Raw genomic sequence first — 23,313 nt, 5'->3', positions numbered from 1 at the left:
CACTTTCATGTAGAACAAATATGCGTCCATTTACAGTAGTGTGACATATTGGACCTGCGGAGCAAATGTGGAGGTGAGGAGCGGCTCACCATTTCAATGCTGATCAAAGCCAGTAAATATGAGCAAAGGATTCGGACCACGGGGTGGCTTGTAGCTTGCGCCAGTCTGGTATTTGATACCATAATATAATCATCATTTGTTTGACAAATCAGGGAAAAGGGATACGGCATCTGCTGACTGCTACATCTGATGCCCAATTGAATGCACAACATACAATATCTGTCATAAATACCTCATTACTATCACCGTCTGGCAGCGCACACACACATATATTTCCTGTGTGAGCCGACTCAACATTAGCCAGCTTACAGGAAGTTTTTCATCTTCATCCAGACTCCAATGAGCTCCAAATGATGATGAAGTAGCTTAATCAGTGACTCAGCCAATAGAGGCGGCTAATGTTTCATATCAGAGAGGAAAAAAAACAACAATGTAGGAAAAATTCAAATTCTAACAAGCCCCCGAGATGTGTATGCAGCTCCCGCTCTGAATCTGCGCCCTTAAAAAGGAAACGCCTAAAGCATGCTCATCTGTGCAAACAGGAAAAAAACATTTCCATGTCTATGAACCGTAACCAGGCCTGCTATTTGAACGTGACTCTTGGCAATGCCGTTTCTAATAACTAACAGAATTTGAGATATGATTAATACTGTAGTGATTAAGACTGAGCTGTGTGACTGTGTCTCCTGCCAGTGTCTATAACAGAAAGTCAATGAAGCATGGCACAAATCCTACTGTGCCACTGTTTTGTTCTTGGTGTTATAATCTATTAGCAGTGGTGGAAGAAGTGCTCAGATTTTTTACTTATGTAAAAGTAGAAATACCATAGCTTAAAAATTAGGGCTGTCAATCGATTAAAATATTTAATCAGGATTAATCGCATGATTGTCCATGATTAATTGCAAGTTTTTTATCTGTTCAAAATGTACCTTAAAGGGAGATTTGTCAAGTATTTAACACTCTTATCAACATGGGTGTGGGAAAATGTGCTTGCTTTATGCAAATGTATGTTTAAATGTATTATTGGAAATCAATTAACAACACAAAATAATGACAAATATTGTCCAGAAACCTTCACAGGTACTGCATTTAGCATAAAAAACATGCTCAAATCATAACATGGCAAACTGCAGCCCAACAGGCAACAACAGCTGTCAGTGTGTCAGTGTGCTGACTTGACTATGACTTGCCTCAAACTGCATGTGATTATCATAAAGTGGGCATGTCTGTAAAGGGGAGACTCGTCGGTACACGTTATTTAACCTCCTTCTCGACAAGCTAGTACGACATGGTTGATACCAATCGATTCCTTAGTTTTTCTAGTTTCATATGATACCAGTATTTTCACTCTAGCTTTAAAACCTGGCCTGCTACAACCTTAGAAACATCCATTGTGTGAACATGTTAAAATATTAGCGGCGTTAAAACAAATTTGCGTTAACACATTATCGCATTAACTTTGACAGCCCTACTAAAATTACTACATTTAAAGTTAAAGTCTTAAATTCGGTTCTGTTTTTATCATTAACAAATACTCATAAGAGCTCTTTAATGTTGTAGTTCGTTAATGTGGAGGCAACCTTTGATACTTTGTATACTACTGGGTAGATTAGCAGTATATTAATGCATCATATCATGTAATCTGATAATTTAAAAATGAACTAGTAACAATAAGTTTCAAGTAAATGTGGTGGAGTAAAAAGTACAATATTTACATCTGACATGTAGTGACGTAGAAAGTATCATAACATGGAAATGCTCAAGTGAAGTATATCAAAAGTGTACCTAAGTACAGTCCTTGAGTAAATGTTCTTAGTTACATGCCATGTCTATTAGGCGTCATTTTGGATTGTCAACTCACGTTTGAAGCCCATATTAGGAAAGTGTCCAAACTATCAAAACAAATGTAAACTGTTTTTGTTTGATAAGACTTTGTACACTTTATCTGCTTATCTGTATGTAAGAGTGTTTATCTGTATGGTCACTGGTGAATAAACAAATAAAAAACAAGTTATTTTGTAACAGCAGATCTTGGATGCACAAAATAATTCATGCTGTGATTTCTTATGATGTTGCATCTGCCTGTGTTCAGTTCTTTTAATGTTTTTTAATTAGTCAAAGACAGGAGCTGTGTCCCAAATCGACAGGAAATTATAAAAATACAACTGCCATGGATCAAACTGGGAAACGCTACTGCCAATTTCAAATTTGGAAACTTATTAAAAAATGTTCCTGGAGCTGTCTCGTCTGTGTCTACAATGTGTTTTAACTTCTTCCAGCTGAGAGGAGGCCATCAACAACACACTCAAAAATCAAACAAACTTAGTATGCAGACCGGCATCAAGTGAACTTAGTTTTGTCACTTTTCCAGTGTGAATGCACTACAAACTCAGAACCTAGTTATAGTCAGTATGGAAATGGGGCACAGTGATGTTTCTTATTCATCTCCACCTCCCATCCCACGCACACACATGCAGTGTACCTTGTTGAAGTCTTCACTCGTGGCTCTCATCTCCTTCCAGGTTTTGTTGAGCAGCTGGATGCAGATGCAGAAGAACTCCTCGAAGGAGCGATCGTGGGTGAAGAACATGGGGTGGAAGTCGTGGCAGTTTTCACTGGCTGTGGACACAAGAGAGAAAAGAGTTGTCACCTACAGTACAGCAGCAGTTTAAATGAAAGCCAATACCAGTGAGTGACAGCAATCCATTTTATGGTGACACTTAATTTAATGAACACAAAACAAATCACTTTGCATTTAACAACTGTTAAACTGTTTAACAACAACAATAAATGCAACTGTAATCACTTGTAGTTACTGCCCTAAATAATGCTCTAATGGGTGCAATAATTACCTAGTATTCATTCTATAATTATTAGGTTAAACCAGTACTTATTGGTATTTAGTAGGGCTGTCCTCGACCAAAGAAATTCGTACTCAAGTAACACTTATACGATTTTGTTGAGTAATCAATTAGTTGATTTAATCGACAGATCTGTAAAACTCTCTTCTCCACAACGACTCACACAAAAGCACCACTTTAAAAGGCCTTTACATTAACTTTTAATGTGAAAGGTAAGAGGCTGAAAGGAGTAATGAAGTTTGCTGTCCCGCCCTGGACTATGGAGCCTCATAAATATAGGAGCAACTCAACCCGTTCCGCACAACAGTATTGGTTGATGCCTTTATTCGCGATGCAAATGCTCAGAAAATGGACCTTGTTAATGATGATCTATACTGTTGATACTTGAGGGACAGTGTAACACGAGACTGGCATCAATCTTCCCATCTGACTCTCGGCAAGAGAGCGAAAAAGCTTTTTTCCCCAAAGATGTCAAGCTGTTCTTTAATACACAAACTGTATCCCTGACTCATCTGACCATAGTCTGGATTTTGTATATTCATATGTTACCACTGCACCCTTAATCAGAGCTCAATATATCTAATCCACATTAAGCCTGATCCTGACTCACATCCACTACATGTCCACATACAACGACACAGAGATAAAAGAACAGCCAGTTGGCCAGCAAAAGTCAATTAACTTTTTATCTCTCTCCTCCATTGAGCGACTCATGCCATATGGTGGCCTTCAATTTATAAATATGCAATTGGGCCTGAAGGAATGTGGCCCCCAGCCTGCACCTGAAAGCCTGACTAATGCACAACAACACGGCCGAGAAGCCCACACACTTAGCTAGAAAAATCATCAAATGACTGCTGCTGAAAGGTTCTGCATTACACTTAAAAGGGACAAATGTGTAATGATCACACGTGATCATTCTGACACTTTAGCTTCAAAGAATAAATCATCATGCTTGTGCACGCTAGCTTCATATTCATAATACAGCATCTTCCAGAAGATAAGAGTCCAGAGTAATATGAGATGTGACAGACTGCTCATGAGAGATAATCTGAGTCTGCGTTACAGACATGGCAGGAAGTTGATGTGTTTATAATTTGTTTCAAAGAAACAGCCACTGAGAATGAGATACAGTCCCCCAACAAAGCGTATGTTATTGAAAATTTAGCTCACAAAATACTCCTTGGAGACAAATTGTGACCAGCAAACACGGTTCCAACCGGATTTGGTTGAGATTTTTCATTTTCTAAACCTAGAGGAGGTTTATTTTCTTTATTAGCAATGCACTGAAGCGCTTCAATCCCCGCTATTTGTGTCGGAGTGTGTTTGAAATAGGAATGGGAGGGAAGAGGGAAAGCCGGGGCTCTTGAGTGCCCAAACCATATTAACCAAGAGGTAGAATAACAAGGCTTGACATTCATTTGTAGTAAATTCATCTCCCTGTCGTCGTCTTGCTGAGATGAGTGGCGGGCCTTGAGCCAAAGGTTGGTTCATTTAAAGAGTTTCAGAGAAGAGCAGCAGGGGCACCAGTCCACCACGAGCAGCCATGAAATTGGATGGAAGGGGTCAGGCAGCAATTGAAACTTCACAGTATAATGAGTGATGCCCACAGGCCACGGGCACAGCGACCTGAGCCTTGATTTGGAGCGATGGATGGGAGATTAAGGGGAGGGCGAGGTGGAGAAATCCGGGGGGATGTGCTACCGGTGCCGGTAGTCAATCAGGAAACTAATGGAGGCGAGCCAAAACAGATGCTGACTGGCTGCTTAGTCAACAGTGTATTGCCCCTGTGGACAACAGGAAAAGATGAAAAAGAAAGGGTGAATTTAAAAAAAAGTCATATATCCTTTAGGCCGACTGGTAAAAGTTGTTTAGAAAGGTTGAAGTTTGGAGTGACCTCTGAGCTAAATGGGCTGTTTATTGATAGGACCAACAGAGCCCTGAGGTGGCAAGGTGAGGGGAATTACATGTCAAGGCTTATTTGGGGGGATTCAGACAGTGAGCAGTCTCATGTGGCTCTGCAGAAATTCCTCCATCCTCAGGTTTTGCGAGGCATGCTGAGTCGCAGACAGTTTTATTACCTCTCGCGGGGCTCAGCAGGACCTGAAGCAGCACAGCGATGAGGCAAAAAACAACAACATTATAGCGTGTTGATGCTCAAAATAGTCCACAAACAGTGTTCTGCATTGTAATACTCTCATTTCAAACTCACCCAAATGGTTACAGAGTGTGGATCACTGAATATTTCATCAAACAAACATAATTCATCCACGCTGAGGAAATAATTTAAGAGGGGGGAAATCTGGGCGCAGATGCTCTGCATTTTAGCAGACTCCTGAGATGAAAACGCAACAGTACGGTGGTGTAATACTTGTATCTATGGGAGAAAAAAAAATCAAAGACTTGTAGACATTAAATTATTTACCCTTGGGGTATGTATCAAAAGGGCTACGATTTCATTGGTTCATTAAATGTGGACGCAAACACACGCAATTTAACCTCATACTGTAGTTGCTGTTCCATTTCAAATTCAATGCAGAGGAAAACAACACTATCCCAATACAGACTGCACTCATTGATCCTTTAAGAATTACCAGCTGTTTGAATGTATAGTTTTTGCAGAAGAATAGTCCACATGGGAGGGAAAAAAAACAATTTAATACTTCCGTTTTCATCATTTCAGCTGTTTTCCAGCTTGCTGAAATGTCAGGTCTGAATCATTCTCACCGCTGCACAAATGCACTTAAAATGGTCCGCCTGAATGGGGATGGCACTGTGTGAGTGCAAAATCATGTTACTGTGATTAGGCAACTATTGCTTTAAGCCTTACTAGCCTTGTTTTTTTGTTGTTGTTGTTGTTTTTCCCAAAGCAATGCTTCAGCATTATTCTGATGATGTAATAAAAACATCTGCTATACACTAAAATACTCCGCCACCCATGACACTGACTGATGAGACTTAGTAGCTGGATTGGCTGTACTGACGAAAAAAAGGAACACAGCTCCTCGCTAGTCTTGCCCCAAATCGTTTGGCTGCACACGACCTTAATCTGAGGCTGGCCACAGTCATCCTGTGTGTGTATGTGTATGTCTGGTCGTAACAGGGAACCATTAGGAAACCTCTTTCAATAACACAAACCGTCATTTCTGTCTTCATAACAACGAGTATTGATGAGTGAAGTTACCTTATGACAATGTCTTTCTATAGGGGGACAAAGAGATGAGACTTGTCACTCAAAATATAGAAGAAACATATTCAGAATATTCTGTCGGTAGCAGGGACGCCATGAGCTATATCCATTTCTTTTCATTACACACCATTGAAATATCAATTTACTGGTCACTATAAAGTAAACTAGTGATTGTCTATCATGTAAGGAGCACTAAATGAGTGAATCAGAAAGGGATTTCTGACAAAGCGTAAAGTAGGATTGCGTCCGAAATTGCATACTACACTGCAAACCCAATATGTGTGCTATCGATCAACATACTTTTGTGTGAATAAACAGCAGTATGTATCTTTTCGAACACACTGAGCAGTAATTTACCTCATCACTTCCTGAGAGCCTCCTTGCCAGTTGGAGACATGTAACCATGGTAACTCGTGTCAAACTCATGTGACCAAAACTACGAATTTTGAGAAGTCTGAATTCATTTAAAATATATACTATTCCTAGCAAAGGGTAATCTTATATACACTAAAATTGAAGCGTTACTGATATTACACAGCTGTCCGTCAACGTCTGTTATGAATGTTGTCATCACTACCGCATTGCATTGTGGGACATTTATGCTGCCGTAGAGTCCAGCGTTGCATACTGTAATATTTTATAGTATGCCATTTGTTTACTATTGGTTTCGGACATACTAAAAAATCTCACATACTGTTTTAATGTACTAAATAGCATGTTAGAATGAAATTTTGGACGTAACCATGGTATTTTGTCTTTAGTTGATGGAAAACTACTACTGTAACATCACTGATTGAGAGGTGACCAGAGAGAGCGGAGCACTTTTCTTCCTTTAGTTTAGCTGCATTCTACCAGCACTTTCTACTGGTCTTTTTCCATTACCGCTGTTACTTTAAATTCTCTTCTTCTATGCAATAATAGATATTGAAAACTGCATCGTGCCATGACCCATGTCTCTAAAACAGGTAAGAAACATGAGGCTAAGCACTTCTGAACCACTGAACTGACTGGACTCTTAATTGGGTTACGTAAAACCTCTCTACCTTCCTATACCTTCCTTCCTTCCACTGAGGAACAGCCTTCTCTCCTACAGGCAGGCTAACATGGTCATGGAGATGGGGTGGGCGACTGGACGCATCAAGTGCCTGAGGAGTCTGACACTTCTCGATGGATGAGTCACACAGCCAGGGACACGCGCACACACACACACACACACACACATACACACTGCACTCTGCTTGTAGCTGGATGACACGCCGCGAAACGGCAGGGTAGTTATGAACTCTCTCTCAATTTAAGTCACAATTTATGACTCTTTTTGGCCGAGCATATGGGGCCACAGCAGACCATTTGGATGGATGGAAAATGGGCCGTAATGAGTTTTCTTTGTACGGTATGCTTTTCATCCATCTGCACAACCAGATGTTCAGTGCCTGTACCACCCATAAAGTAGGTAACAGGACACTGTGATGACCAGTTTAGGTTATGCCGGACCATATGCCCATATGGAATTTCTTTATGGTTACCGTGCAAGACTTTGTGACCATGTGTCACTACAAAATGATGACAAATAGATACTATTTGGTGGTACAACTGTGTGCCTTTGTTGTTCACACTTAATAGATAACAAAAATCTATTCGCTACTACACTACTCTGAGATAGTGCAAGAACTACTACATAACTTTGCCCAGGACATATGTATATGTTTTGCTCAAGGACACGTAACCATGGTGAAATCTGAAAGGCCTTTTAGTTGTTTTTGACTATTTTTTCCTCACTCTCTCTCACTCTTTTGAGCAGACAAAGTGTTCAGAAATAGTATTTGAATTAGCTCAAGGGTCAAGAAACCTGTTTGGAAGACAGGAATTTTAGTAATCAACTTTTAAGTTAAGCAAAACCAAACACACTGGAAGTTTGCACACAACAGTCAGCACCAGAATCTCTTGTCCACACCAATGCTGCTTTCACACAAATGAATATTCACACATTTTTCTCAGATGGTTACCCTCCTTGCTAGACTTGTAGTCAAGGCTGACAGTTCATTGACAAGCGAAGCCAGATACAAACAATTTGTCTTTTAAATTAGCTGAATCGATTGTATTAGTATTAGTGTTAACATTGGATTTTAGGTAGATGTAATGTGCCAGTGATGGCAGCTTTGTAGCCATGTTACAACAAGTTTGTCAGCGATTCTAATCCAATACACATTTCGTCAAATTCAGCAAATATCTCCTCACGGTCCACTAGCTGTCCGTTCAGTGTGTGCTCTAAAAAACAATCTGGTGTTCATTCATACTGTGGTTCTGTAACAAAGTGTCTCAGACCAAGCCACACAACATTATTCCAACCAATCAGCAACAAGATGCGTTCATGCTCGTGCAGAGGACAGGGGAAAGGCCATGGATGTATAAAGAGAAAGACAATTGGTAGCAAGAGGGATGGTAAATCTGGACGGGGATATTTGTTGGGGTGTTAAGTTCAATATCAACAATCTTTCTCCAGAAATCACTGACTCTACCTTTAAGTCTTTTCACCAAGTGGGAGATAATCGGAATTAAAACTGATGCTTTTCCGCCTCGGTTGGTCGTGATTATGGTCTCAACGATGTGATGTGAACGCGTCATAAGCTTTGTGGGCAGAGAGGAGTTTCAAGTCGGTTCCATCCATCCATCTCCTGGGATGCGTGTGGCTGGGCTGAGGTCAGGGGTCACGGTCATCTCCCTGAAGTGACTCGGTTTGTGTGTATGTGAATGCAAGCGTGACTGAGTGTGGGACAGCTGTCGCCTGTCACGCTCTTATCAAAGTCCATTCAACGGGAGGGCTCTGTGACGTCAACTGAGAACTAATTACTCAACTGGCCACCGCACAGATGCGTCCTGGAGAAGAGAGAGGTGACTAAGCGTGTGAGTTAAAAGTGTACGTGTGTGCAGCTGTGTGTCTGTGTGTGTGTCTATTGTGTGAAAAGAAGAGAGAGAGAGACGTGAGGGCTGAATGCCACCCTGACATCTGTCAAGGTCCAGTGTGTATTTGTTTGTGTCCATGAGTGTGCACAAAATAAGCGAAACAACCCCCAGAGTCACCTTGCAGCTATGCCACATGATGAATACACAGTGAAAAGTGTCATCCTCACTCTAATTACAATACCAGCATGCTCTGATGTCCAACTGTGACAAGGGGAGTGTGTGTGTGTGTGTCCAGCAAGCAGCGTCAGCACCATCTTTCCGGTCCAGTCACTGTTTGCGTGTGTGCAGGATGCCAAGGCAGCAGGTACACAGAGATGCAAACCACAGCCGGCTAGATGACTTCGCAGGCTGACTGTGTACTTCTCATGCTACAGCAAACAACACCACAGATACCGGTAATGCATATGAGGCTTATCCCAGGTTAAAATAAGCTTGTAGTAAAGCCATTTATCAAAGCAAACCAACCTATTTACTGTCATTTCCACTGACTGTGCTGCTCTAAATGGGAAAAATCTGTTAAGTAGTTCACTTTCATCGATTTATGATTTTGAACTTATGTCATACTCAGAGTGGGTAAGAGCACCGTACACTTTAACATGTCCACAGGAACAATGCTGAGCAATTTTGTCATAATAGCTAAAACTAAAATTTCAGGTCGCGTTATACTCTCAGGCCCAGAAATACTTTTTTCCATGCTCAATCATTCATAAGAAAAGAAATACGATTTTTGTTACGTGTCAAAAACATTCCTGAGTCAGCAAGGGAATCCTGCGTTGTTGAATACTCAATTCTGATTGGTTAATCACGGCGTTCTGTTATTTCTTCATAGCAGACCATTGCTATGTAGACCATTGCTATGGACGCAATTCTGATGTCGGACTCTGTTGGACCGTTTTTGTGTCAAATTATTGATTTCTTAAGTAAGTAGCCGTGTAATAAGTGTGATAATGTACAGTAAGCAGGCGATGAGAGACCCATCTGCTTGGCGTCGGGCATTGCCCTGTCGGGGTTTCTTTCACAACAATGACCGGCTCGCTGTACATTATTCCTTACATAGCGCATGGTCGTAAGTGCACGGCGCAAATGCATTTAGGACGTGTCCAACTCCACTTTTGCAAATAAAACGGTGCATAATCTAGCTGCAAAGTAAGGTGTAAGGGGCAAAGGGGTTGTATTTAGTCATGAGTCATTTAGACATGAATTTAACCAGAGTGCCATCTCCCATTCCCTTTAAAAGCCAGATGTGCCTGCACCTGGCGCATTACTATCTAAATGTTGTTGTTTTTTACCGCAGTAAAAATTTTGATTTTGAAAGGCTAAACGCAAACAGATATGGATTGAAGCAAAATATTTCATTAGATAAAAACATGTTGTGAATTTTAGAAAAGATACAATCCATCTTTTTTCAGTAAATTTGGACTTTTGGACTTAAAACACTCTGGAGTTATTGGAAAAGTTTGGATCACACTAGTTGGAAACAATCCTATGCAGCCACCAATGGAATGTAATTCTACAAATCATATAATAATAATATTAGTGTAGCCTCAATTTCATCTGCAACTGTGCAGAAATACCGCAAAAAAAAAAAAAGAAGGAGCTGCAAAGCATTCAAATGTTGATTTAGAATTTGAATGTCAACGGTGAGAATGAAGCTTCAAAGCTTCCAGTTATTTGGTACAGCCCTAGAATTGTCTTATATAGATGAGTTTCATATTCTGTTTACTGGTTAGGAGGGCACTCCATTTACTATTTGTTGCTGTCCATTGACGGGGGTGCTAAAATAATGTTGCCATGGCATATTGTGAGTGCATATGAGCAAATGCACGATAACCTATTTAATTGAGGAGGAGGAGCACTGCTGCACATCCCTATGCATGTAACAAGCTGAGTGTACGCGCGTTGTGAACAAGCCCCCAGGAAAAGCATCGGTCGTTGATGCCAATTTTTGTAGTGGCAAAACGACAGTACTACAACTTCCGTGTCCGCTACGTGATGCCATTGGGCCCAAAAAGTATTTTTCCCATAGACTTACATTGGGAAAGAGACGTCTGTAACCGAGTCATGTGACGCTACAGCGCCTGCTCCATGGGCCCAGTGGATACGGAAGATCGCCGCAAGATCCGGGTACTTTTCCACTTGGAAGTCGAGCCATTTTGGCATCATGCGCCACTGAGCAACTTTCATAGGAATGAACAGGACCCCGCCTCCAACGCTTTATCCAGTTCTCTTTATACATCCATGGTTGTGAACCCGCCTACTGTATGTAAGCACATCTAACTATCTGAATAATGCACCATTTAAATAGCAGAAAAATACTGCACCATTGACTTTAGACCAGGTGTTTGTTTGTCAATGACACAATCGCTTTCTGCTGCCTCAAGATAGCAATATGCCAACAATGTGCCTGACCCACACCTCACTTTAAGACCAACAAACTCAGCACACAGATGGGAGAAAGTACATTTGCTTTGTGCCAGGTTTAAGACACGACCCTACAAGCGTTTGCACCTGGAGAGAAACTTTTATTAAAATAAATGGTGCACCATATTGGAGCTTTTGCCCCCGCGACCCGACACCGGATAAGCGGTTGAAGATGGATGGATGGACCATATTGGAATATGAGTATCCAGTTCTCTTAATACATACTGTATACAGTACATCCACTGGTTCAACACAAAGAGAGGAATCGAAGAGATGCTTCCTCGGCCAGAAAAATAATTAGTACTTGAGTTCAGAAGGGAAACTATTAAGCTTACATGCTAATTCCCATATTGCTAATCCTGTTAGGGTAGATTCTGGGCCAAATATGTCACCATAAAATGTAATGTCTCAGGGCTTTTAGAGTTTGGAATCTGTGAAGTGTGAAATGGTAAATCAGTTTTATAATGTTTGGGTCAAACACTCCAATTCGAGCATCTCTACCCTGAAACCAATGATCATTATATAATGATGCCAGGAATATGAGGTCACTGGTTCAAGTTGAAATGCAAGATAATATAATGCTGTAAAAAATAAATTACTGTTTGTCCAAAGTATGAATTTTTTTTAAAAATCTATTTCGAGTTTATTTACACCAAGTATTTCATTTCAGGGAAGAAAATAAGCATATGAAGAACCTTGATTATATAAGGATGAAAACAGGGGAAAGTCAAAGCTTTATTTCCTTTGTGCCTTCTAATTACGTAACTAAACCAGTTTAGCATGAAGTCCCCAACAAATGGTCAAGATGCATTAGAGGACAGAGGGAGAGCGAGGGATAGCAGAACAGCAGATGGAGGGAAGAGAAAACGAGACTGAGGGAGGCATGCAGCGAATCCATCAGCGCTCTGGACTGAGACACGTATCCAACAAATTTAGCAGTACATCTGCTTTCATGTTTCCTCAAATACACTAAGGCTTGTGCAACTGCATCTACAGATACAGTAGCAGTGTTTTTTTGCTATCAAGTCTGAGCTGTCCCAGGTTGCATTTATTAAAAACACTCAACACAACTCATACCTCTCGTATCACAATACATCGGGTATGGGAGTTACAGGATAGACTATGATAAACACATCATGCCAGATTCTTCTGAAGGAAAATCTCAAATCAGACTGTGTGAGTCATGCTTATGCAAACAAACACACAATCTGTCTGAGTTTGCTCAAATACAGAAACAGAGTTGTTTAAACATAACAAATCAACAGTAAATTCTCCAGCTTACATGCACATATGTGCACATGCACACATACACATGCACATGAAAGCACACGCCCTGTGTATGTGCATAAATGATCATTATCTAACTATGAAGCGAGGAATCTATGTCTGTATGTCCTTTGCATATCTTGAGAACCGTTCCTCCGATAGACTTCACACTTGGCGGGTGTATTGCTGGAGACCCAAAGGAGTGCAGTCATCAATGTGGAGCGATTTGACCAGATGGTGGCGCTAAAACAATTAACCCATTGCACGTCTGTCCCTCCTCTGTTGCTCTTCCTGAGGTTTCTTCCATTTTTCTTTTTTCCCCTGTTAAAAGTTTTTTTTTGGTGGGGAGTTTTTTTTTTGCTACTCCTTCTACTAATTTTGAGCAATCGTCACCAAATTTGGTAAAAAAACGTCTCTGGACCAACCGGATAAAGCTACGTTTTGGGATTGTCAAAGCCTAAAATTTGCCGAATAGTTCAAATGAATCACAGACATTGCCTCTTTAAAATCTGTGATTGCAAAGAATAATAATTATCAATTGAAAAGTTGGGACTCATTTTGTAATTTGCTTAAAAGGAATTCACATTTACATTGTCCTTCATTTGATTTAGTTTATTTTTATTGGTTTGTGTGCCCAAAGGTGTTCTGTTCTGTATGTGTCCTTCAATGATATACTGTAGGATGTTGTCTTGTGTTGCATTAAGGCATTTATTTGTCAGAAAAGGGAATAAAAATAACTTGAATTACAAAAAAATATATATACTAAAAACTATGTGAAAAGGAATTTTCATAAAAAACTTTTTCCTATTCAAAGATGTCAGCTTCCTCAGCAAGGATTCAACTACATTGTTTATATATATATGTGTACATCTAGTGAAAGGCTAGTGTTTTGTCGGTTTTCACCTTTGACAAGGTCTACCAGTAAGGGGCCTTTCGGGAAAAGAGCTTCAGTTTGTTGAGAGCACGGCGTATAGTTTCTGAAAAAAAAAACTGTGAAGGAGACAAGTTTGTGAGAGTTTGATGGTAAATTACATCCAAAAGGCTCAGAGTACACGACAGCAAGTGGCAGCACTGTCACAGACTGGGCGATGTTTCATCCACCGCACCACTTCAATCCACCAAGTGTTGCTGAGAGCTGACAGGGGACAGGAGTTTCTGAAAAACTCCAAGGATGCTCACAACTTGAGATTCTCAAGCAGTCATCTGTCAAGTTTGTTGTTATTTGTGCACTCCAATTTGAAAACCCTTTTCTGGTGTAAGCCCGAGGCTAAGAAGTAGAAAACCCTTAAGAAGGCTCCCCTCCTTTAACACAAGGCTGCAACTGACAACTGTGTGAAGTGGCCGCTGACTGCAAAACAGATCCTCATGTCACAACTTGAAGGATACTTGGAATTCTACACTTAGCCTTTCTTCCCCTCGCCCTCATCCACTTCTCTCATGAATCATGGAAGGAGACCTACGGGAGGGATTAGCAGCTAAAACCTTGAGACTTAACGAGTCATTTCAAATGGGATCATTAGCATACTAATGTTTGATGTCGGACATAAATTCTCATCCCACTGATCCTTCGTTAGTGGAAGCAACTGCTTACAGAAGGAGCTCACCAAAAAATGATGTATGAAACAGGACACAAACATATCATGAAAGGTACATTTCAAACACTATAATCCGGGCATGTCCTTCCTTGGTGTTTTACAAAACTCTTTAAGAAGTGCCAGCGATTTAAAAAACAAATATGGGAAATTAACACCCGATTTATTAAGCACACTCTTAGTAAGTCATATTCTTGTTCATATTTTGCCCCAAGCAACTGCTCAAGTATCATATTAATTACTGGATAATGTAATGACTTGTCAGCATGTGGGACAAACGTCTCTCTCAGTGGGTCAGAAATGTAATTAATCCTATTAAAGTGATACTCTCTTCAAAGTCTATTGAGTTTGAAACACTACGCCCCTACAGGCTTGAAAGGCGGATGTTTTTAGATATTAGCAGAGTTTCATGGCGTAAAAAAAAAATGCCGAAAAGCATGTACTTAATTAGAGCACCTAATCTTTACAAACATAAAAAATATTATTTTGTTAGGAATAAACAACTACAGTAGCCGACAACAATGAATAATGAAAATTAATAACTTGCAGTTGAATAGTCGATACTAACGTTACATATATTAGGTAAACAGAAACCCTAGAATCATGTTCAGCTTTTCAGAAAGACTGATGAAAGAAATGTTGATGCAATGTGATGCAAAACTATTTTAAATTAACAGACCTCATTTAATTTTTTTACCCATTTAGATTGACACATTTTAGCACATTTTTAAAACGTGTCATTACACAGTCTGAGAATCTTGGATGTGACATTTACTGTTGCTATTTATTCTTCAACCCCAATATATGACTGCACGCCCAAACATGACATTTCATTATGACCATGACTGTCAGTGTGAACAGTACGTGTCAGTATGTGTGTGTTAAAACTGTATCTCAGTGACACGCTATGGGCCAGTCCAAACGCATCACAGCATTTCAATCTCACACTGTGCCATCTCTCATATGTATGTGTGTGTGCATGTGTATAAATCAGTTTGTGTGTTTGTTTTTATAGCAGCACAGCGGGCAACTTAGGAATGTCATTACAGTGGAAGTTGTTCAGTTAATGAGTTTGGATGACTCTGAATCACCTGCTGGGTTTGGACATACTGTATACACACATGCTCCAGCCACCCAGGTAGACACACACACACACACACACACACACACACACACACACTCACACCAACGGCTTACACACCACGGCCGTGCCAACATAGAACATCTGCTCTAAACCATTACTTGCGACCCGAAATGGGCTGCAGGCTCACTTCAGATTATTGGAGTGATCTTTCTGCACATTCTGAGCCGTAGATTTTCTTCACCTCTAACATACATACTGAAAAGGCATCAGAGGGGACAGTTAAACAGAGTTTATAGGAAAATTAATTTTAAGAAAACAAAAATACCATTGCCATACTGTTCTGTGAGTCATCATGGCAAATTCTCCTAGAGACACCCACTGTAGTGGGAACTAGTTGTTTATTATATCTGTCTGTGGACAGATTGTGTGACTGCAATAGCACTGCAACAGTGCAAGATGCAGACACAAAACTTTACAGGTGTGTAGTTGAGATCGAAATGAAGGTTGATTTCGAAGATGGGCGTGGTCCGAGCGAGAGAGGTAAAGGGGCCATTGCCCCCCCAACTTTACACCCCGGTGCGATTTGGCGTCACAAAACTTAAAAGGTGTATAGTTGAGGTCAAAATAAAGGCTGAGTTTGAAGATGGATGTGGGCTGAGCAAGGATGCCGAAAGTATGGATAGTAAGCCATTGGCCCCCACTATTTGGCGTCGTGGCTGGTGTGATCCCTTCGCAAGATGGTCTCTCGTTTGTTTATAATCATTATTCAGAAACATCAGCGTATATGACACTGGCAAACTGATGTGTATAAATCATAGACTGTATAAAATATAGACGTAGCCTCCGTGACGTCACCCATAGGTTTCTGAAGAGCGGTTGTGAAGCTCAAAGCGGGTGGCTCCAGCCGTCGCCATCTTAGCCGTGACGACACAGCCTAACTCCAGGCTAATCCAAAAATGTGTCAGAGAGGTGGATCGTTGGTGGAGCTGAGGCAGGCACAAAAGAGCAGACAGCGAGCAGCTAGCGATAGCGACCTGTTACGGCACCCACCCGTCACTCAAAGCGGCCACACCCTCAATTATACCTAACTATAAGCCTTAATATAATTTAAACGGGTCAGTTACATAAAAATTCACCCCCGTACAACAGGGAAATTAGCTATAGAGACCAAAACTGTTTTTTGTACAATATGTTTATTTCTGCTGTAAAGTTGGTCATTTTAACATGGGGGTCTATGGGGATTGACTCGCTTTTGGGGCCAGTCTCAAGTGGCCACTCAAAGAACTACACTTTTTGTCACTTCCGCGATGGCTTCATTTCTCAGCACTGGCAGTTACCACCTGGTATAAATACTATATACAGCACCTAAAAATGCTTCATTCTGAGCTCTAACAAAAACAATTCTGTCTCTTCTGATGCAAGGCTCATAACTAAGCAACAAAATGGGAAGATACAAACCATAATACTGTCCTTGAGGAGAGACAACAACAAAAAATCTATAAATACACCCAAATAGAAAATCAATCCAAATATTCCACATGATGTATTGCGTTAGTGTACTATGATCATGAGCCAAGACGTACAATGGAGCTGTCTATGGTGCTGAACATGGCCCTTTGTTTTGACCTTGGCTGACAACTCTCTGATGGAAGTCACGAATATGAGGACATCATGTGACTGTCAGTGTGGAGCCTGCCCAGTACTGCCTGTGTGTGTGCGCGCTTGTACAGCCTGGTGTCCTTTTGAGTTTCACGTGTGTGACTGTTAGCATGTGTGTGACCTGCCATGGTTCACCACCCAGCTCTCCATCTCAGCAATGAGATGCCACGCCGTGAATCACCAAGCAGGGCCATTACTCACGATGCCTGGCTCTTTTTTAAATAACTTCATAAATATTCCATGGGCCCGCTTAAACAGGAGAGTCTGAGAAGTCTTGGCGCCTCACCTACGCAGATTCCATTAAGCCCCGTGTTGCAGCAGAAACATGGTGGGACAATTAATCTTTTAGGATCTGAGGCAGGGCAACAACAAATGCAAGAGTGAGAGAGAGAAACAGAAAGGGTATGAATTAATGGGAGACGGTGAGAGAGAGGGTGAAACAGAGAGAGTGACACCTGGACGGTGTTATGAATTATGTAGAATCCAGCAGCATTGACAGCTGATTCAACGAAAACAAGCTCCCATTACCTCCTTTCTCCAAACCACATCTGCATAGAAATTAAATATCTCAACAATAACTCAAAGGGAAAAATGCCAAAACATCTCAAAACGAGGACAGCGTTAAAGGGAAAAGTGTAATCCGTCGGCCTGAAAGAGCACTGAGACAACTGTCATGCCAGATTCTTGAGTGGCTTCTCTGTTATTTATTTGAAAAAATGCTACTAGCTTGTGTATCGGTGTCATTTTTTTTTTGTCAAATTCTTGGGATAGAAAAAGAGAAAACCAGCTCATGAAAGCATGAGAAAGGATTACAAGTCTGAGGGGGACAGATGTTCTTTAGACCCACAGAGAGGAAAAAAAGAGGGCGCCTTAAAGAAAGAGCATGAAGAGTGAGGAAAATTAAACTGGAGAGAGAGTTTTAAGAGGCGAGCACGGAAGAAAGGCAACTTCAACAGCCACCAGCAAATCCAGAATCCCTCAGTTTTTCATCCCCGTGAGAAAACAAGAAGAGGGTGTCTGGCCTCTGCCAGAGCCATACTGGCATTTCACACTGACAGAGAGCAAATGAACCACTAAGACATCAACACATCACTATTTATCTGCTGTCTCTTTCTTCTGCTTTTAGCCACAAAGGGATTTGAAGAAGAAAAGGGAGAAATTGAACAGCTTTTATCGAAACCGTTTCTGAAAGACGCTATTAAACATTTAAAGGGTGCAGCTCCGTGAGCAACCTCTGGTCCTGAAAAGTGAAGCCAATGCTGAAGTGCCTTAAACTTGCATTCTTTCTAACAGCCAGCAGGGGGCGACTCCTCTGGTTGCAAAAAGAAGTCTGATTGTATAGAAGTCTATGAGAAAATGATCCTACTTCTCACTTGATTTATTACCTCAGTAAACATTGTAAACATGAGTTTATGGTCTCAATCGCTAGTTTCAAGTTTTCTTCAATACAGCATGATGTTCATTTAGTAAATTATGGTCCCATTTAGAGTCAAATAGACCATAAAGCAGGGTATGCTTTAGGGCGTGGCTACCTTGTGATTGACAGATCGATATCAGGGCATTGTCCAGTCTGGGAGTTTTCCGTGTTTTCATCTTACAACTTTAACCCACAGTGTGTTCAGTTCATGAAAGTTAATTCTCATCTTTTGGTCGCCTAAAAATGTCTTATTCAGCATTCAGTTGTACTTAGCTCCACACTCTTGTGTCACTTCTGGTTCCAAAAAAACAACATAGTGATGGCCAAAAACCAATATGGTGACAGCCAAAATACCGAACTAGAGGCTTTAAAGCTTCAGTCCACAATCCAATGGGTGACGTCCCAGTGACTACATCCACTTCTTATATACAGTCTATGGTGCTGCAACCTCGACGGCATGCTAGGCCAATTAGCACTAAACACAAAGTACAGCTGATGTTGATGGTAATGTCAGCAGTTTTGCAGGTATTTGGTCATAAACTAAAGTATTGGACAAATTTACATTTTGACAAGAGGATCACCAATATTATTACAATTCATCCTGAAGGGGCCATAAAGGTTTGTTACCAATTTCACAGCATCCAATAGGCCAATATTTGGCATGTCGAAATAGGAAAAACACAGTTGTCAGTATGTGTCAAATAAGGAAGTTTACTGATGTATTTGTCCAGTAGCTATAACACTAGATCATCAGAGAAAACTCTCTTTTTGGTACCTGCCTTTTCCTTTCACACTCCGCAAGCTTGGAACGAGCTGCAAGGCACACTTAACTCGAAATCTTAACCCACTCTTGACATGTTTAAAAATATCTTAAAATTTGTTTTTACAGAATAATGTAGTTGCTTTTAACAAGTGTCATTATTTTGCCTTGATTATTTTAGCTTCTGATTCCTCTAGATTTTGTGTCTGTTGTTGTATTTTGATATGTTTTTCTTTGTAATGTTATCTGTTCCTGTTTGTACTCATATGAAACTTTTTGACTTGCTGGCCATCTTGACCAGGACGTCCTGGCAGAAGAGATATTGTATCTCAATGGGACCTTTCTGGTTAAATAAAGGATAAATAAATAAAATCATAAAATGAATGATGGATGAATTTCATTTGCATGCTGGCTCACTGCCACACCGTCGTACTCAGACGCAGAACGGAGCTATCGTTAATGTTATTGGCAACACCTGTGCTTTTCCTACTACGACTATAAAAATGGCTGCTGTAAAGAAAGGCCTGTCACAATTTTCATTAAAATACACAAATGTCAACCTCGTGGTGGTGCAAGAGGAAAAGAGGATCACCAAAATCATTGGGTTTAGGCATAGTCTATGCACAATGGATATTTGTATAAAATCTTCCGATAGTTGTTGAGCCGTTTCAATCTGGACTAGAGGGGTGGACCAACCGACGGGAAAAAAAAATATTTTAGGGTACTTCATATGTAGAACGAAAAAAAAAAAAAAAGCCTGAAATGTCATTGTTACACTTCACATTATTGGTGAAATAAAGCACCACCGTTTCTAATATTATTCTGACTCAAATACCACACCATCAGAACTGATGAAAATGATACAGCGACACAGACGCACCCTCCAACGTCCTCGTTAGTGTCACGTATTTCATTGTTTGGCTGTTGAAAGGTCAACCGAGCGATGACAGTTGGCGTAGAGCTGAGACTCATTTCTCTCCCCGCTTTCCTCTGGGACAACACACGCTCATGCCCCTACACTATACACACACACACACACACACACTTACACAGTTTTTCTAATGACCGACCGTTACTCACCAAGCATTTACCAGCACCTGCCTGGCCCATGGTACATCCATCCTACTCATACATTCATTAGTGCATGTTAATATACGCAGAGCTAATGGGGTGTGTGTGTGTGTGTGTGTGTGTGTGTGTGTGTGTGTGTGTGTGTGAAAATGCACTTAGTTCTCTACAAGAGAAGATGCAGTGCAGCTTATGACTACTCTGGGACACACTGGCCTCCTCCCATAAGGACCAGATGCATATACAGTAATGCCCCGTGAGTGCAAGTGTGTGCAAATATTTACTGGAAGTTGTGACAAAGATGGATGGGAACATTAGGATTTAGGACACAGTAAATATGAATATATCAAAATGGCATCTTTCCCCTCCTGTCCCCAGTGATTTCCTGCAAGGGATTTGTTTTATTTTATTCCCTTTGCGTATAACTTTTTAACTGTGTGCCCGTAGATGACCTACTTGTGTATATGCGAATCCTGTCATGTCTTAAACCAGGTGTATGTGCCGTTATTATGGCAGCAGACCTTATCTCATACAGATAAGTCATTCTCTGCAGGTTATAGATTCATCGCAATTCTTATCTGTCCTTCCTTTTTACATACACACATATACAGACGCACACACTATACCACATCATAAATATTAATGGTAGGTTCAGTCTCCCGGGCTAACAGCCTCAGTAAAGAGGACAATATACAGCCAATGGGAATAATAAGGCCCAGAACTATGAGTCAAGGTCACTGCTCGGATTCAACTCTAGCATTCAGTCTTGCAGGGAAAATTCCAGTATCATAACATAAAAAACACGATCTCTTATAATATGAATAATAATCGAAAATGCTTTTTTGCTGATGGAAAAAGTTGTGAAAATGTTATCATAGAAATCAGGAAGATTATAATTATGTCGGGGCAGAATCTGTAGGTCGGGTTGCATATTCTGGTCATATCTTTTGAGTGAGTTATGTGAAATCCTACTCTGGGCCCAGCTCTATTTATTTGAACCAGCAAGTCTCTAAAAAACAAAGTCTTATTCATAACGATGGCCTGGCATTCATCCTAGGGATTTAGCTCTATTGCGTAAGCCTTCAACTACATGCTTAGAAAAGCCTTAGAGATAAAGATGTTTCCCCATTTTGGGACAAGTCTGGTTGCTTAATCTGCATTAGGGTATGAATGAGGTCAAAGCCATATTTCTAAGAGAGACTAAAGGGAAGCAATTTTGGTCCGCTAACAAAGAAGATCAAAAGGGCATGTGCAGTGGAGCACATTTGGATAAAAACTAATGAGACGCTCTGAATAAAAATAAAGCCCTGGGACACGCTGTACAGAAAATAAACATCACAGTCACAAGTACAGGCACAGAAAACACACAGAATTAGGAAGAAAGAGCCACCAGATCACTGAAATATGGTAAACTAAAAGTGCAAAGAGTGTGTTCACATGTCACATAGCACCAGAAGAGATATAACCTGTCCCCTCAGCTGGACTAAAACCCTCTACTCGCCCACCCCGTCTCCCCAGGTCAAGACATGCCTGTCGAGTAGGGGAGTAAGAAAATATCGATACACATGAGTTTTACGATATTATGTTGTGCAATACACTATTGATTCTCCAAAACACTGTATTGATCTTTAATTAACCTCTTCAAAATCTGACATCCTGCCGTTGGGCCACAACGCTATTCAGTCTTTTAGAGGTTGTAGTGGCCTCAGTTTTAAAGCTAGATGGAAGGTAAGTGCATCACATGAAACTAGAAGACCTAAGGAATCCATTGGTACCAAGCATGTCATACTAGCTCGAGAAGGAGGCTAAATAATGCTCCAAAGTTACGCTGATTTCTTTTGCGAGGATTTTCAAAGGGGTCACTTGACCTCTAACCTCAAGATAAGTGAATGAAAATGGGTTATATGGGTACCCACGAGTCTCCACTTAACAGACATGCCCACTTTATGATGATCAAATGCAGTGTGGGGCAAAAACCAAATAGTTTTTTGCATGCAGTATAAATGTGTTATTTCTAAAATGGTGTATTTCTGGTGTAATCGTTATACTACGTCAGTTTTCCTAAAATTAAATTAATATCAATATATCGCCTTGCTTACAGTATCGCAATATATTGCAATATATTTAATTGTTACGCCTGTATTATGATACGTATTGTATCGCCGGATTCTTGCCAATACACAGCCCTACTATTTGTGTAATAGAGTAGTGTTGACAGCATCTTTGTGGTTAAAATTAAATATCTAAATCCATTTGCCTTTGCTGACTATGTGCTCAGAATTTGATGTGGAAGGTGGAGACAGTTTGCATTAGAGCAGAGTCTGGCGGAGATAAGAGCATATTAAAAGAAGGACAGGAAAATTACAATATGCTTAGAAATGTTAAAAAAAAAAAATACTGCACCTTCTTATCTTGTATTGAAACCTAGCCTGGTACTTTTATCAGCAGTGTTAAGGACAGATGAGATAATTTGGATAACATTTCTCTGAGCATTTTTAAGGACATAGATACAGGAGTGGACACTATTCTTTCAGGGAAGTCTAATGTCCCTCGTTGCAATTTGCAGACCAGCGTGAATAACCCTGCAATGTAGCCAAGTCTAAATCCTCCATGAAAAAAAAGACGTGAGCAGATGAAAAGGGCACATCAGTTTAAAACTGAGCTAAGAATGCCGTCTCCCTCCCTACAGGGAGCAGTGGGGGTCAGTCTGGAGCGGAACTGAGACCAACTCGTCCATTTAAACAAGTAAAGACAAATGAAAAGGGCACATCAATTTGGAGTGGACGTGGGCACAGCATCTCTTTCTCTGCGCAGTGTGCCTCCCAGAGGCGGTATATTAGGCTGAAAGGGGCTCAATGGGGGCGAGGTGCATCACTAAATAATGAACTCCTGGCGGCACAATTACGGAGCATAATGGCTGCTTTCATCCTAACAGGGAGGGGATGTGTGTATTCGTGAGTATGTGTGTTTG

General features: G+C 40.7%; 1 protein-coding gene across 7 annotated transcripts in view; it reads right to left on the bottom strand.

Annotated features, from left to right (window-relative positions):
* The window catches only part of elmo1 (engulfment and cell motility 1 (ced-12 homolog, C. elegans)), a 120,533-nt gene that overhangs the window by 32,132 nt on the left and 65,088 nt on the right, over positions 1-23,313 (bottom strand). For all 7 annotated transcript variants that reach the window (XM_074613563.1, XM_074613566.1, XM_074613562.1 and 4 more), the window contains one exon: positions 2,543-2,679. In XM_074613563.1, the coding sequence (XP_074469664.1) occupies positions 2,543-2,679 (137 nt within the window). The remainder of the gene's footprint in view (positions 1-2,542; positions 2,680-23,313) is intronic.

The sequence above is a fragment of the Sebastes fasciatus genome, chromosome 17 (genome assembly GCF_043250625.1).
Source record: "Sebastes fasciatus isolate fSebFas1 chromosome 17, fSebFas1.pri, whole genome shotgun sequence".
In the NCBI taxonomy this organism is placed as follows: domain Eukaryota; kingdom Metazoa; phylum Chordata; class Actinopteri; order Perciformes; family Sebastidae; genus Sebastes; species Sebastes fasciatus.
The sequence above is the reverse complement of the archived record's forward strand: the minus strand, read 5'-3'. Positions and strand labels throughout refer to the sequence as shown.